At 38.0% G+C, this 17,912-nt stretch overlaps 1 protein-coding gene across 1 annotated transcript in view; it reads right to left on the bottom strand.

The window, feature by feature from the left end:
• Nucleotides 1–5,611: 5,611 nt before the first annotated feature.
• LOC107098665 (AT-rich interactive domain-containing protein 1A-like) overlaps nt 5,612–17,912 on the bottom strand; it is an 87,739-nt gene continuing 75,438 nt past the window's right edge. Inside the window, exons 4-6 of the mRNA XM_015396447.1 lie at nt 11,459–11,563; nt 5,818–5,916; nt 5,612–5,632 (exon numbers count right to left, since the gene is read on the bottom strand). Coding sequence (XP_015251933.1) covers nt 5,612–5,632; nt 5,818–5,916; nt 11,459–11,563 — 225 coding nt within the window. The remainder of the gene's footprint in view (nt 5,633–5,817; nt 5,917–11,458; nt 11,564–17,912) is intronic.

Raw genomic sequence — 17,912 nt, forward strand, 5'->3', positions numbered from 1 at the left:
CAAACAAACAAACAAACAAAACAACAACTTCATTTATGCTAAATTTAACAGCGATACTAAATTCATATTTCTACTAGGGGAGAAAACCAAGGTTAAAAAAGTCTCAAACTGATATTGGTTTCATGGTATTAAAAATCAGAAAAGTTGGAGAGTCCCTTTTTCAATTCACTATTTCACTATATCAACAGATTTTGATTTCCCCTTTAACTTTGACCAGCTGTGAATGATCCCCACAACCATCAGACTGCAGATTCTTCTAAGATTGCTGCATATTTGCTTTATTTCCTACATGGAATCTGGACTTCTTATGGGTGATTTTAAACAATGGCTTTCTTCTTGCACTATTACAGTAGTAGCCATTAAAAATTTCCCCACTTTCCTTGATGGGTCCTTGGCTGGTACCCCTTCACTTCCTTTTTTAAATATCAATATTTATACTAAAATACTCTTTCTGTCATGATTTATGGTCACTAAGATCTAAAGAGAAGCTTCATCTCCTGGTTAGACCCTGTATATTCAGTGAAAGGGTGGAGTCAGAGTAAAAAAATATGCAAGAGGGGGTCACTCCAGTGGCTGGAAGTCGGAGGGACGTTGGCTGCCATTCGGCTGCTGTTTGACTGGGAAGGGCCATTTTGAATGACTGCTACTGTACATAAGGGTAAATAGTATCCTTTCCCTCCTGAGTCATGGATGGCTGCAGTTCCTCCAAAGTTACTATGGTTCTCTAGGCTTCTAAGTCGATGGCTTCCTTGAGTGGCCTGTCAGATGTTGACATTACTGATACATTTTTACGTGGTTCTTTATTAATGTGGAAGTGATTGTTTTTCAGGTTATACTCTACCTCTAAAGAGACCTTCATGTCTTCCTACTCCAAAATTCAATCTGTAAAGGCCGATCAGTTCGAAATAAAAGAGGGCCACGTGGGAGTGAAAGGTACAGACTGTGATTGGGGTCAAAACTAAAAGTTGCTCTGGTCAAGAGGAAGCAACAGTGGGCTGGAGAGACTAACAAAAATATGATGTTATCATAAGCGCATTGTTCTGGCGGGGGAAATCGGCTTACTAAGTGCAGTTGTTGGGTATTCAAACATCGTGCTGAATTTACATAAACTGATATCATATTAGGGTAAGATGCCTCTGAAAGATTACAATACACTCTCTCCACTTCTCTCTCATTTATTCTCCACATCTCTTACAATTATCTCTAAGACCGTCTTCCACCTCTGCATCGTGTCAGCCTTTCTTATTGCCCTTCTCTCTGTACCTTTTTTCCTTCCTTCTCTCTAAACCCCCCAACCAAGGAGAAGCAATTTGCAGCAGCAATCCGTCGCTAATTCTCGCTCAGTGTTCATGAAAAATGTATAGCAGCCTGGCTGTGGGAGATGCAGATTGGTGCTAGGCCCTCAGCAAGAGCCTGCCTCTGCATTAATGGAACATTATACTCACACTTTTTATCCCTCTCTGCTACATCTATCTTTCCATCCACCCATCTTCATGGTTTTAAAAAGAACTTAAAAGAAAATTTGAATTCAGTGGATTATTAGCAGCTTAAACAACACAAACGCTGCTATCTGCAATCTAAACAACTCTGCATGATCATGCCTGCGCCTGAGTGTTTTTTGTGTTTGTGCTTGCATTTGCCTGCAAGCATGATGTAAAGCTAACTAAACCTTTTTAAAGATAAGAGGAATAAAAGATTTATCTAAATCTTTTAAAGTTCCAACATGAATCTTGAGTCCAGCTGTGAAACGAGTTTTGTGTGTGCTTTTCTATTGGTACAAGCTCACAGTCAGGGCTGTGGATGCACTGGGATGTTTAAAGTGCACGTATCTTATGAGGGTAGATTAAAGACGCCGCTGTAACGCCATCAGGACTAGTCACAGTGTGGATCATGCATAATAAACCTCCCAAAGAGTTTCCACGCACACACATATATACATCCCGTCACCATAGCAACAGCAGTGATGCTGCCCCTCTTAACTTCAAAGTCAGATGTAATTTCAGCCTCCAATCAGACAGAGGGAGACATAGTGAAGGCCGACCGTCCCCTCCATCCTATTCCTGAGCTGACTCTAATGCTCCATCGCCTCTCAGCTGGGATTCAGCTCTACACAACAAACCAGGAAATAAGGATGACTTTTAATTCAAGACACAATACAGAAATTAATGATGAGAAAAGAAACAAAACATTTTTTTTTATTTTTGGCTCTTATCTTTAATCTATAATAGCGACTTAACACTATTGTCTTGCTGAATACACTGAATGGAAAACTGAAATATCCAAATTAAAAGAAGTATTTTCTTTTATTTCAAAAACAGTGCTTGGATTTACACACACAGACATAAACATGTTTTAGGAATTTTAATGGAATTTAAAGTTCTTCTGACGGAGAAAGAACTGATTTCCAGTGAAAGAATCTCATATTTTCTAAACAAGGCTATCAAACAAAAACTGAGTAACAATCACTTATTTTGAACGTGGAGGTTTTTTCCTAACCATTATTTTCATTTTCCATACTTACACAGACTTATATAACACTTAAATGCAATTCCAGACGGCATAGGACTGCCAGTCATTTTCATTTACAAAAACTACACAAAGCCCTGCTCATATGGCCCATCACTGTAATTCTGTTTATTTGTCTTGATGGGATCCAACACCAAGGAGCTACAGCTGCTTCTATCTTTTGTCCTTAATTTGAACCAGTCTTCCAAATAGGCTTCTGAGAAAACACAAGAGCTTCAGAATGGGAGCTGATGGCCAAAAAGAGGGAACATTTCTGTCCTTGTAGGGTCTGTCTTGCCTTCCTCATCCTCCCTCCTTATCTCCCTTAATGTGCCTCCTGCTACGTAGGAGAGCTCGGTGGAGAGGCGTCGGTGGAGCCACTTCGCTGTTTTCTTAACCAAGTTCATTCTTCTCCATTTTCTACTTGCTCTGAAATCATTCCCTGATATAACTGGACTGCGCGCCTGTGTGAGAATGAGGAGGTGTGTAAAAACACTACTTAAAGAAGCACATGGGTTTACAGTTTGCACTTTAGTTTTGCTGTGTTGGGCTTCAGTCTGTCAAGGGTGGTTGAATATTACTATGGTGAGCTCTGCAGCTGAACAGTTTCTCCCTCCCTCCCACATCTTTGTAACCTCTGCTGCTCAGCCTTGTGTTACCAGTTTGCTTTAACAACCAACATTGGTCAGCGTAGTTCCTGGCGGGTAGAACAGCATGTAGCCATCGCATTTTGCCAACTAAAACTCCTGCAGGCGAAAGAAAAAAATATTCCTATTAAAATAAAAAAAAATCTTTCTCTTCAGCAGGGGATGAGGGTAGAGTGTCAGCTGCTGAAGAGTGCAGGTAGGGAGTCAGCGTCCTGTTAAAGGACATATTGGCAGCTCAAATGGTTATTACTGTAAATGGAAAAAAAACATCTTTTATTTAATTATTTCATATGCCACTTTATAGCCAAATAAATTATACACATTCCATCTTTATAGAAAAGGAGCAAACTAACATACATGTATTCATTTTTTTTTTATTAACACAGACAGATACCCTAAACCAGGGGTAACCAATTAAAAATCAGCAGGATCCGAATAAAGAAAGGTCCGGAGACATTTTAAATTATAATCCGTTACTTTCAACAGAATGTAACACTGAAATAAAATTAGGTTATTTATGCTTCCATGTTATACATTGAATTTAAGCACTTCTAAGCATCTTCTGCATATATTTGATTCTTTAATTATATAATTTCCTTTTTACAGGAGTCACATACTATTGTCTGCATTAAACACTATGAGTATTCTATTAACCTTAACCTAGTATTTATAGTTGTACAAGATCTTTAAATTAACTAAGGAAGGAAGAAATGAGTTTGGATCATGGGAATAAAATATTCTACACTTTTTCCTTTCTTATTCTAACCAGTAAAATACACATTTTCCAAGAAAGCCTTAAAACTCAGTGTGGTGTCATTTAAAGATGAAATATTTTCTCCCTACAAATCGATCCCACTACCTGTTCCTCTGTGTGTTTGGGCCCTAGGGAAAGACATATTGAGCCTTGGCAAAAAAATATAAACATCTTTCAGCTGCCTAGAAAAACAACACACTACATGAAACTTTATGCAGGCGGTAAATGATTCATAAGAAGCACATGAAAACAGACCTGACACACAAGCTGTAAAATAACCCGTCTGCATTATACATGAAGACACAGACCTCTGATTTGCTGTGTCATGAAATGTGAGTCTGCGGTGAACCAGGGAGGAGGTGAGAACACAGATGTGAGCAGTCGTACTTTACTGTGAAAACGTCTTCCATTTATCTACATACAGATCCTATATATTTTGAAATCTGAACAATTGGTTTTCATCCTTTTTTTCTCTAAATAGTTTTATTTTTTTGGTATACTTAATAGAAGTGAATCAATTTGAAGTCAGGAGACGGTCTTCAGGGCTGGAGAGATTTTAGCAATTTATCTCAAATGAATCATTGCATGTTTAATAGAGTCTACCTTTTTAAAGCTGTGCTTTAAAGAAGCATAATTATCAAACAGTATTATTGTTCAGGTTAAGGTAGTTAACCATTCATAATGAACATTAACACTAATGAGAAAATTAAAGAGCATTACCTACAACTAACACCATAGCTACTAAATGGTTTAGAACAGTATTTTCTGTTTTAAACCCAAATTTTTTAAACCATATTACACATTTTATGCTTTTACATTTATTTTGCACTTAGAGAATCTCAAAGTGATCCATTTTTAGTTGAAAAACATAAAACAATTCAAGAAATATGATAAATTTTAAAAAAAGCTGAAATTGTCTGAAGGGAGGTTGTCTTCTCTCTTGGTTTCTATCAGTTACTTCTACCATTATAAAGTGACGGTAATTCATATATTAGTATTCAATATATGGTCTACTGGCTGCAGTTCACCGGTCCTACTGTATTCTCAGAGCTGCTATGGCAGCAGGAGCAGGAACATGTTGTCTTCTTTAGTGTATGCTCTCAGTTCTAAGAATAGGCATTGAGAAAAGACCCATCTTTGAGTTAGCTTCTCTTTCATAACATGCAATTACAGCTGTTTATATATATCTATATAATAGGCGGACATACTTGCATGCAAACATAAGTAAACACAAAATATTTGCATTTTTTTTTTACATTTCTTAGCTTTTCTGCAAGCTCTAATGTGGCTGAATCTAACCGTGTTGGATGACATTATTCTGCGCTGCCTGCTGGCCATGTCTGCCAGCCTGGGGACTCTAAAATAAAACTCAGCAGTGGGAAGAGGCAAGGGCAAGCACATACTGTATAGGCAGGCTGACTGACATGCTCTGACAGAGCACACAAACACACACAATGTGTGAAAGCGCTCACAGAGGACAGAATGTGCATCAAAGTGCAGGCTGAATGGCCACTAAGATGGCTCTGTGTGAGTGTGTGGTAGTAGTGAAAGACAGGGGAGGGCAGCAGGCCTCTCCAGCTGTGCCCTGTCAATCTTTTATGACCTCACACTCAGGAAAAACAGAGGAGTCGAAGGTGGAGAGGTGTGAAAGAAGAGGCACAGATTATGTTTCTGAATTTATTCCTTTTGTCTGATGGAAAATAAGTCAAGGAGGGGCAAAGAGGCTCTGAAAGACATACAAGAAAGTCTTGTCACTGTTTGCGTGTGCATGTGTGCATGTGCACTGCTGAAACCCCACAGTCTGAATTCAGCATCTCTCACCCTGAACAAGTGACAAAGATAACCACGTTTCACTTCAACGCTTCACGCCCCCCCCCCCCCCCCCCTCGCCTCCGCTCCCTGCTTCCTCACCTCGCTCTCCCACCCCCAGCTCTCACTCTGTCTTTCCACATGGCTGGCCATCCTCTCCCATGTCCCAGAGGATGGGAGGCTGTGCAGCAGCTTGGCAGGCTGTCAGGGGAGCGCAGGAGAGCTGGGAACATACAGTGACTGGAACAGGAGTGAGACGGAGCACTGGGGTAGAGGTGGGGGGTTCTGAAACCCTGTGTCATCACCTCGCTGAAGCAGAGGAAGAAGCAGTTCAGCCCAGAATCTTAAAGGGATAGTTTAGGATTATATTAATCAAGACCAAGTTAAACTGAGAGCTGCACAGCTTTGAAAAAACCTTAAATGCTTTAAATTCGCCTTAATCGTTTTGAAACTTTGGATAAGTAAGCAATAATTTCACACTGAACATTAAGCATTTTTTTTATGTTATTTTCCCACCAAATGTATTGACTTCATTTTGTAGGTTGTAAATAAATGAAAGTGCATTAAGTTAGATATTCGATCTTACATATTTTGTAACTGTTTATTAAAAAAAAATTAAATAACATTACACCTTTATTTTTGTTTACAAAAATGGGGAAGAAAATTTTTTTGGAAGTTTTATTGGTCCTTAACCTGCCTATTGTTGTACTTAAATTAATAATCATGGAGACAGTAGCATAATATAATAACTAACAACAAGACATGGTTGAGAACATTAGGTAGTAAATGTACATTATATTACCACTATCTAATTTTGAGTTGTTTTTTTTTTTTCAAAGTTGCAACTGGTCGATAAATGAATCCAGCTTGAGGTAAAATATTACATGCTAATAACCTATCAGTAGAACCTCACTGTCTATTTAAGTCAATGTATAAAAGGAATGTGCAGAGAAAAGGAGCTTGGATCTTTCACCCACATACAAATAATCAGTCCCAAACACAGCTGGAAATAACAAGGCAGTAGACGACGGGGCACCCGGTGCCAATCACAAGCTCTTGCACCGACATAATGCCAGCAAACCAACATGTTACCGTTATTGACCCACAATTGCACACATCCTGGGGAATCAGAGCAATTTCGAGAATGGCACCACTCAGCCGAGAAAAGCATGATTCCAGCAAGTCCCTGTGCAATTTAAGTAGTGATTTCTGATGAATGGCATGAAAAGAAAAGCAATCAAATAAGACTCTTACTAAAGTTATGACCTTTGACTGGGGAAACAAAATCAAATTTGTAATGATTTCCATATAAAATCAAAGCAAAAGTGCTGGCAACGGGTTACCAGTAGAGCAAGGGAATACATGAGATTTAATAGCAAAGTTTTAAACATTTCTCTATTTAAAGTCAGGCTTTTTTTGGACACCCACCTAATTACACACCTCTGCTGGTGTAAATGAACCCATTCAGAAAGACCAGAGACATCATCAGAATCAATCATGTTTATAGGCATGAAGCTGAATATAGAGCTAATATGGGCTTCATATGTGACCCACGTGGGCCAATCAAATACAATCTATATCAGCAAAACCAAGTCGGGGTAGCTCTATATTTCTACGTTCAAGCTGACGGCAGAATAATCTATTTTAAACCGGAAAACGCATTTCCAAATAACAGATTTAATAGATTTCCTCCCATATAAAGCAGCTTACATAGAAAACAAATACATAAAGTCAGTTATTTAACAAGCAGACCAGTTATCTAACATGGGCATCGTGTGTACATTTTAGTTGGTATTTGCAAACCTAATACCATAGTTGAAATAAAACTCAACTCAGAGTTCTACTGCATTTTGCTCCATATTTATTTATTTATTTTGCACTGCTCTGCACCTTCCATATTAATGCCTTTTGAACCATGTTTTTGAACTGGTTTTCCTGTTTATCTACACTGATCAATGCTGCACTTTATACATGGAAATGTTCATTTCATTGCTAAGTTGCTCATTTACTGTTGAAAAGCTATATGCACCTAAATTTTTGTTATGTTTATACTCTGTGTATACACAATGAGAATAAAGTTTCTCTAAGTCTAAGTCTACCAAATAATATTGAAAGAATAAATCTTAAAAACAATATTGGCATATACATTATTTTCAGAGTAGAAAAGTTCTATCAAACTTTTCTGATGCTAAAAGTTTCTTTTGATTCATGCCCTCTAAAACTGGAAATATTTTATAAAATGAGGATGCAATCACACCATTTCAAAAACTTTTATTCTCTATGACTGTAAACAATGCATTGAAGTTATGTGTTACTGCCTACTGCAACACTGAAAAACTATATAATGAGCACAAAATAAAAAAGAAAACACAGGGAAGTGCTGGGTCTTTATTTTCACCCTCAAAATCAATATCAACAGCACTTTTGTCCAAGCAATTATTCACCAATTATGGTGTTTGATTTATGGGAGACTGCAACCTAAATGGGAGACATGCGGACTGACCGAAGTTGAAGCCATAGCTAGAACAAATAGCTTGAAGACGGAGCCATTGGGGAAACTTTCATAGTGGCTATAGGTTACTGTAAAAAAAGGAAAAGTATTTTCTCTGAACTGGAATTTTGTTTATAACTCAAAATAACTTCTGTCGTCATGGTTTTACTGCTATCTAGACATTTCTCCTGTATGTTTATTTACATACAGGGGAAAAGTCTGCAGATTTACATTTTTTCCATTGAGTTCAAGCCAAATGTTGCGGATAATATCAAAGTCCACATGGTGCTTGATGTGTAACATTAGCTTCAATTGACTTTAAGGACCAAACAATGTCTTGCTGTGTGTAAACTAACCACCAACAGTAACAGCCTGTGACCTCATTCATCAATGCTTTTATGAAAAAAATAAGACATGGTGAGAAAACATGAAATATTCTGATACCGCCCCGTAAAAAGCCAGGACCAAACTATAAACAAGGAACCAAATAGCCCAATAAAAACAATGAATTCCAGAATGCACAACATTTAACAATGTTAAATTAGATCTAGGGAAGAAAGAGTTTTACCAAATTATCATAAATTAGTGTTAATCACTCTTTTTTTCCCATTTGAGCTCGCCAAGACATGAGCAGAAATGTGTTGATGTCATCAGACTGGTAAAATTTACTAAGAAAAATTGGGTCAAAAGTGAAGCAAAATCTGCTATTTGTGCGTCTGTTGCCTGTAAACATGGACAAAAATAAGAAAAACTGCCTAAACTTGACTGCATGAGCTCCAAAAAAAAATTTGCATGATAGATTCTCTTAGAAAAGACATCCCTAATTACATCAACAAATTAGTTTAGTGAATGTCACCAACCTAGTGACCCTTAAAACATCTGAATTGGAACTTAAAGTACTTTGCTATTAAAGGCCTGTTGTTTGAAAGGATGTTTGAGTTTATTTTGTTAATCAATGTAGGGTTAGCTGTTTAAGAAAACCAGTGCACAAATCCCATATTTAGTAATAACACAAAGTTTAAAACACAAGTTATAAAAAAGGAAGAATAAAAGCTATTAACATAGAAATTGTTCTGGCTATCATGTGGTCCTCTGACTTGGTAACCCTTCCTGGTTTTAAACGCTGATTTTGATACTGATTAACTTAAGCAATTCATAGCCAGACCCAAACCTACTCCTCTGCACAACACCTCTCTGAATCAGTTTGTCATATACGGGTCATCACCATGGTGATGAATTATAGACAGACTGAGTTTACCACGCGCTGTTAACTCATCGTGAGTTAGGTCTGCATGCTGCAGTCAGACAGCATCTTTACCAACATCCTTGTTTTCCTGAATAAATCCATTTATTGATTTTATGTACTCAGATCCAAACCAAATAAGCACCTTATTTGGTGCTTTTGTCTTAGATGGGCATAGCATTTACACCTCGATTCGCTAGTTCACTATTCCAACTGTAACATCATTGCTCAACAGCCTTCTTTGAGGGGCCTAATCAAAAGGGTAAAATAGCTATGATATTCCTATGATGATATATGCTCTTTAATGTGATCAGTATACTAAATTAACTTATTTTAAATCAGAATTATGCCAAATCATAATTACACAGTAATGTAAACATTATGTTTTGAAAGGCATGAGAGACATGATTGACTCTTTGGTCGATCTTCAAAAATTCCCGCCTGATCACAGAGCAGACTCATCCAAAAACCAAAACATGACACTTCGCCGACCCGCTCTCCCTTGCTCCTGGCAGAGGGAGAGAGAGAGGGAGGAGGGGAGAAAGGATGACAGCAGCTTTAGATCTGACATCAAACGCCGACGAAACAGTGAGAAAGGGAGAGAGAGAGAGGGAGAAAAAAAGGTTACATCTCCTCTGTGACAGCTTGCTAGAAGAGCCTCACAAAATGCCGAGCAATTTCTCCCTCCTGCTCTCCATCCCCGTCTATCTATCCTAACACCCACCCCCCCACATCTCTGTGTGTCTCTCATCAAAACTTGCTGCCGATTAGGATCTTTGCGAGCCACACGCTTCGGGATGAGACGTGAAAACACACAGAGAACCCAAAGGGCTAGAATGCCAGGATTAAAGCGGTGAGGGAATAACGGGGTGATAGTGGCACCGGTTCAAATAGATCGGCCGTCGCGACTGCAGTGGCTCCTCGCCTCGTTCTTGTTCTCTCTCGCTCCGGATTCACACATTGATATATCAAGGCCATTTCTCATTATAGCATGAGAAGGCGAAAGAGCTTTCATGGCGTTGCTTTGGAGGGGGAGACGTGGGGTGGGAGAGAGGGTAAAGAGTGTGGGAGATATAGAATGAAAGAAAAAAGGAGAAAAACCAAGATGAAGCCAGATGATACACTATTAGCACGTCAGAAAGAAAAAAAAAGAAGCAAGTGTGTCTTACTGCTACTGTGGAATCCCTTGACAAATGACAGATAAGTCGACACTGATTAGAAACAAAGAAAAGTCAACCATCAATGTATGGTGAGATGACCGGCGTGCACAGACTTTAGAAGAACCAGTATGAGGGGAATTTCACAGCCTAATTGGAGTTCGCACACTTAATTTCGTTTTTTTCTTGCAGTTTATTCTTACTCCTGGGGCTTCTCCGAAGTGTCTGGTAAATTAAACTGCACGCACCTCAAGCAGTGCCAATATTTGCGACCATTTGGAAATGTCTATTTGTTGGGAGACAAATTATGGCGTAAAAAAGCAATTAGTGAAGCCAAAAAAAGCCAGAGAAAACCCTCATACAGATCAAGCTGGTCACACAATTACTCCTCCAGTCAAGCTGCTCCAGGATTTTTTAAAAACTCAGCCAAACACTGAGAGGTTGGCGCATGTGGGTTCAAGTGTGCTCAGAAGGAATGTCTTCGGCTGGTGCATATGCTTGTCTGTGCATGTGGGTGTGTGCGTCTGCATTAGAGTGGATGTATGGTGTTGTAAAAGTGGCCTTTCTGCCTTTGGCATGAACACCAGTCAAAACACAGACGTAGAACCCTGAAATGAGCAGTCAAATCCTTAGAGATGTCAGACAAAGAAGCGGGTCAGAGGGTGAGCAGAGGATTCTGATTAAATGAAAGAGCTTAAAGCCAACAAAACATTGCAGAGTCAGATAGAAATATATTACATATTGTGTAAGGGAAAAAATATGTTCTTTTTCTATTTTTATAATTCAAAACGTATTTGTATCATTTGAAAGTTTTTTTTGTACATTTTAGGTTGCGCATGGCAGAAAACTCACCGGCAGACTGGAAGGGCGGTCCTGAGGAACTCCGTCCTCATTGTTGGTCTTTCCAGAGTTCCCTTGAACAGGTCCTCTAATGTTGTAGCTTTCTTGCTGAGCCTCCTAACAAGATAGAAAAAAATAATACAAATCAAAAACGAAAAGTCTTTTCAACCAATATTACTATTGCGATTTCACTGCGATTTTTCTTTGCACTAACCACAAGCACTGAGACGTTTCATGCCAGGGTTTTAGTTTTTTTACATGATTGTCCAGCGAAATGAAAAAGTGAAAAAGTTATTCTATTGTCCAGCACGGATCTGCGTGATAGTCACTGATCTCTATTTATTCACTGGATTGCTGATTGCCTGAAAAAAAGTGAAGCCACCGTCCGGCATGTTAGTTCTCCCCGCTCCCATGGAGATGCGTAATAAAAATGCCTACTTGTGTAGCATTTGACTGCAAAAACAAGCATTTTGCTGGCTGTAATTTGTAATGTAATGTATGCAATATAATTTAGAGTCAGTGGATGTACTAACAAAGGAAAGCCATATAAACGCCAATGTGTCCTACAGTTAGTTTGTAGCGTAACAGTCTGGCTATCTCGGACTTGAAGACATTGACTGAGTTGGCCATTGACATTGTGTCTAACATTAGAAAATAGAAAGCAGAGTAAAGAAAAAGTAATTCACTGTGAAATGTCAATATAGTAATTCTTTATTAAGTGGATGACTGTTGTTTTTGTAGTGTTTATTGTATTTCTCATTTGAAAAAGTTGTGCTGTAATATATTGCATGTTGTGTTGAGGGAAAAATAAAGCAACTCAAACGTTTTTAAAGGCTAATGCGTATAATAATGAGTATAAAAGTATATTCCATCATTTATACACAATTTGCAAACAAGAAAATACTATAGCATTAACAGACATATACGTATAATTCAGTCTTGATGTAAAATTTTGAAATTATATGTAACATGTTATAACAACAATAATACATTATAAATTTAGCACTTTATGCACTTCAGCATTGTTATGCTAAATTAACAAATTCATTTTACTCTGATGGATTTGTATAATGTGCTTTATGACATGATTTATAGACTTCATTGACTTCATAATGACTATGCAATCTGATGTGCCTATTTTTTTTTAATACTGTATAGGTTAGAGTAATCTACTTATGCTGTGAAACAGCCAGTGTGTGTCAACTTGAGGAATTTATTTTTATTTTAAAAGTCTCAAGTCTCCATGAAAATGAGAACATCATCTTTGTCTGATGCTGTAGCTCACATATTGTTTCCATTACGACCAGCCTACAGTAACTAGGGAGTACCAATACGGCGGCCGGTGGCTTCACTTACACCCCGTACTACCAAAGGGCGATCAGCAATCCAGTGAATGAATAGAGATCTGTGGTGATAGCTGCAAACCACTTTAAGTGTATTACCGCCACCTAAAGGGCTGGAGTGAGATATTTATCATTTTAATGTTGTTTAATCTAATGTGAATAAAATTAAGTGTCTGCAATTTGAACATTGGGTTTGCGAAATTGCAAAAAAGTTGCAAATGCAATTACGTGACCAGCCCTAGTATGTCTAATGAGAAAGAGAAATGAAATTTGCAGAATGGTTTATTTTTGGTTGTTATTATTGGCCAGTGAGCGCCAAATCTTTCTCGGGAAACAGACTCAAATTTAGTTTCTACGGCATGCTGACTAAATTCTCTGTGGTTATGAAGCTACAAAACAGTGACAGAGAGCAAGACCTTCAGCAAATACAGAAAGGCTTCATGAAGAGCAAAATATTGTCAGTTTCACACCTCAAGGGGTCCACCTCTCTATCATAGAACATGTTGAAATTTATAAATAAGGTACAGTAAGGAGCTTCTTGACTAAATGCCCACCGAGACGGTTTAACAGTTACAAGTGCTGATCTTTAATTAATGGTGTTAAAGAAAGGTTAAAACCAGCAACCGTGCAACAACTGCTTTTTTTTTCAATGACTGCTTTCACACACACGGTTGGGAGTATCTCAGTCTCTTCATATGAGCAACTCATGACTGTTCTTGTGTGTTTTTAGTTTTACATTACAAAAATCTATATCAGCTCAAATCTGTAGTCAGGATAAAGCAAAGAAAACATGCTGAGTGTCTACACAGACTGAGGATCTTTCCAGATAATTGGCATAACTCCACATCCTTGCAAATATGATTACAGCTCTAAAATAATCTGTAAAATATTTGTACATTTATTCTGTAGAGAAGAAAAGCTAATTCAAAGAAAAATACGTTTTAGTGAGATCACTGTTGCAACAATTGTTCAGCCCCCTGATTACTCCCATATAATGAATGTAACAGTGAACCGTTTTTTCCAGGTCCACTTCACTTTTGTAGGACAAGAGTCTCTTGAAGCTTTTAATTAATAATTCATGACCACTCTGTTCCCTTAGCATAGATATCCTGTCACAGGTCTATTTCTCCTAAAATACTTCTTTAAATGGGAAAGAAGAGAACATTATGCAGGAATAGGCCGGATATTCTATGAAATGTTCGTGTTTTCCTCTGATAGCTCATTTTTGGGTTGTTTGACGATTTTGTTTTCCTACCAGACATCAGCGACTTCATAAATACAGCATGTCAACACCACAAGGTGCTAATAAAACTGGAGCTCCCAAGCTGTGTTAAAAGTGATGAAGGGATAGAATAAACTGTTAGAGATTCGTGGGTTTACAAGGTTGTAATAGACTCTGGCGTTCCTGGTAAGACGGAGTCACAACACAAACGACACACTGTATGGAGAAATACACAGAAATAACATCCAAACACACACACACATACATCAGCCGAGCAATTCATTTTGACCAAATCCAGCCTAACCACCCACTAATCCTCCAAACATGCACATTCACATACAAACCCACATCAAGACACACACTCAGCCCCATTGTTCAATCCAAGTCATTTTCTTTCCCTCTGTAATCACAAGCCTATCTAGTGTAAACCAATTTTCTCTCCATTGTCGGAGGTGCTGCCCTCTCTCGCTCCCTCCGTCAGCATCTCTCCCTCCTTCCCTCTGCCTCTTCTTTTCATTCACCACGAAGGTCGTTCCTCCATCATGTAAAGTGTCGGCAGCACAATAGCAACTTGTTAAAGAGCTCTGAGTGGAGGGATTAGTGATAACTGATCAGCGAGTCACAGCGAGAGATCACACACAGCCGCTCGCACACACAAATGGATTCAACACGCACACGTAAAACCATGTGTTTATGTGAAACACACAGCTCAAAATCCATTCCTCCCCTCCAGTTTGATTTCTTATCCATGAAGTGATTACGTTGTAGTAGGTGGGCAATATTTCTGTCAGCTAGGTGATATCATTTTATAGCAGGAGATAATCCTTACAGCAGGAGATGTATCATGTGAAAACTGGTCTATTATTAACTGTAAAACCATTTTAGCTCCAGGATCTGTATGAATGATGTAGGACCTTTGGGGAGTTCATTCCATTTTCTTATACAGTCCTTTACAAACTTAATTAATAGCCACTTATAAGTAGAAATTGCATTCCCCCAATCATTACTCGTAATTAAGTCAAAGTGTCCATGAAATCAAATCTTATGTGCATGTGCTTTTATTTACGCTCAGGGCTTTATATCACCGCTATATTTTTATTTTTTTAAAGTGTAAAGTAGTCTGACTGAAGGGTATCTCTCAAGCATAAAACATTCATCTTAACTTAGCTGCTATTATTTCAGTTATAACAACACATCAAAAGCAATCAAATGCTTCAAGAATGTTTTATGTGCCTTTGCCTTGTGTACTGAAAACTATAAAAAAAAAAAATATAGTTCACTGAAAACTAACTTTGTAGACTGTTGCATTGTCATTACATGTCATTATTTGAATTTATGAGGTAAAGTACTTCTACAATGAGCCGTTGCTGGTATCCAAATTGAAAGGAAAAGTATGTGAGTTCCTATAATTCAAAACATTTCATACGTTTATCTTTAAAACATCATCCCACAGCAAAGAAACTCTCACTGGATCCTGTTTTAAGCATATATTATGCACTTATTCACTAATTTCACTGAACTGCAAAATTAAAACTAGAAATTATGAAATTTTGTTTGAGAAATATGAAATTTTAAATCTGTGTTACATTACACTAATTACAAGAATTATATATATTTTGAATTTTAAATTTCATTGATCATCACACAAAATATTACATAACTGCTATAATCAACTTTGTTTTGGGGTTTTTTCTCTTGCATTTGGCACAGTTTCTCCATCCTTATATGAGCCATTCTCAATCATCCTCATTACTTCTTTTAATTATTTTCTTTTCCTATAGTAAGTGGACCTTTGTACTGTAGTTATCTATGTCAGATCTAAGAACCTCTGGTTCACTGTTTCTCTCTTTGGCTAAGTCTTTTTACTTGTTAGTTGTCGCTGCCATTGATATTGGGTATGATTTATTTATGTTGTACTGAAAGTTTCTCTGAAAGGGGTCTTGCCTTTGCCACCTCCTGTCTGCATGTTAAGTGATAAAGAGGCATTTCTGCAAAATGATCAATTTGAAATCATCTAGGCTTAATTTTATAACTTTTAACTATTGTTTACATGCAGTTCTGATGATTAGTTTCTGTCTTTCTCTTTTGTCATTTTGTGTCTGGCTTAGTTATTTTTTCTTTAATTTCTTGTTATATTTTGGTGCACTAATTTCTGTTCTCATTTCAGAATACTTCACTTCCTGGGATTGCTCTTTAATCAGCCTTCCTGACATTGCTCACCTCGGTCATGTTGCCAATTGCCTCGCCTATTTCAACCTCTCCCTCTGCAGCCTTCTTTGCCAGGTCGTCTTTGTCACTTGTGTTAAGCGTTCCAGCGTTTATTCTACCTTTCCTAGCAGATAAGCTAGTTGCTCTACTTGTTTTTTGACCAGCCTTTGTTTTTTTGTGATTTTTGCCAGTTGCTACGCATTGTGCAGAAGTGCATTCAATGATTTTTTTTCCTGAAAAATTAAAAAAGAACTGAATAGTGGGAAAAAGTGTAAAAAAAAAACAAAGGAAATTATTTGATTTCTTTTTTATTTCAGAAAAAAAGCATATATAAAAGCAAAAACAAGGGGTGAACCATTTAGTAGCTAGAAGATGTGGCTCAGTTAGAGCAGTAGGTATTCAGGTAGAGGTGGGTGGGCCTGAGACTTGCTAAACAGCAGGACCACAACATAGAGGATGGTTTATTTTTTAGATTTACACAGGGAGCTATGTTGGCCTCTGTGTCAAGCCAGTAGGCAAGCTGTATTTATGTGTGCACACAAACATCATAGATGCATGCCCAACATCATTGCTTTTATTACATGGCTGGATGTGTTTGAACCAGAAAGCCTGCGTAGACACAAACACACCTCCACAGGTAAATAAAGGCAGGAGGTAGAGAGGACAGGAAGAAGTGTGGTGGCCTTCTGATGAGTGGAAGCACATGTGGATGATCCATGGACAAAAACGCACACGGAGGGAACTGAGAGTAGAAAGGCTGCTGAGTCAAGTTCAATATTTACACAGGCCTGAGTCTCTAGTGTTTGTGTGTAGGGCTGTGTATGTGTGTGTGTGTGTATCAGTACTCTGGGGGTTTTAAGTGGGTCAACGTGAGGTTAGCCTTTTACTACTGTTTACGCTCATGTTCTTACATCATAACAGTTAAATGTATCATGAACAGAGAAAATGGGGGATACAAAAAGAGATGAGAGAAGACTTTAAAATGTTAGATGCAAAAGAAACAGATATTGGGAATCCCTGAGTGGGGAAAAAAAAAAGATTCAAACTAAATTGGAAAAAGTGAGAGTAAAAAAAAAACATCAAAACCAAATGAAGGAGTATAGCGAGTGTGTTCTTTTATTTGAGCCTTTTTTTTATGTCCATTGTCTCAAAATCCCATTTCCTAGCTAATTTAGAAGCCTCTAAAATACACTCCACTCCATACCTAAAGCCTAAGGCCACAGCTAATCCTGTCTTCATGCACACACATTCGCAGCGACACTCATTCATCCTCAGTGCTTTTGAAAAGACTTCATCTTGGCATAGTGGAAGGGAATGAAGGATATTGAAGGAAAGTGTTTGAAGTACATGAGGGAATGCAGGAATCAAACTGTGAGTTAAATGCTATTAGACAGCTGTGTGGAAAGGCTGTGTAATATTAGATTTGATTGAATAGATGACTGCTGAATGTGGTGTAATATATATAGAGCCGGAGAGGTTTTATGCAGAAGTAAATCAATATTCCACCAGCAACTCAAATCAGGCACAAGTGAGCGAGTCAGGCAGCAGGCAGAAATGTGTTGCTCTTCCTTACAGATGGTTGTTTTTATTGGATTCAAAAACTTCAGCAAACCTCCTTTGAAACATACTTTTTATCATCACCCATCTTTCAAGCTAACTGTTTGAGCATTGCTCAGATTTTCTTGCAGCAAGT

This window comes from Cyprinodon variegatus, unplaced genomic scaffold (genome assembly GCF_000732505.1).
Source record: "Cyprinodon variegatus isolate N-32 unplaced genomic scaffold, C_variegatus-1.0 Scaffold27, whole genome shotgun sequence".
Taxonomy (NCBI): domain Eukaryota; kingdom Metazoa; phylum Chordata; class Actinopteri; order Cyprinodontiformes; family Cyprinodontidae; genus Cyprinodon; species Cyprinodon variegatus.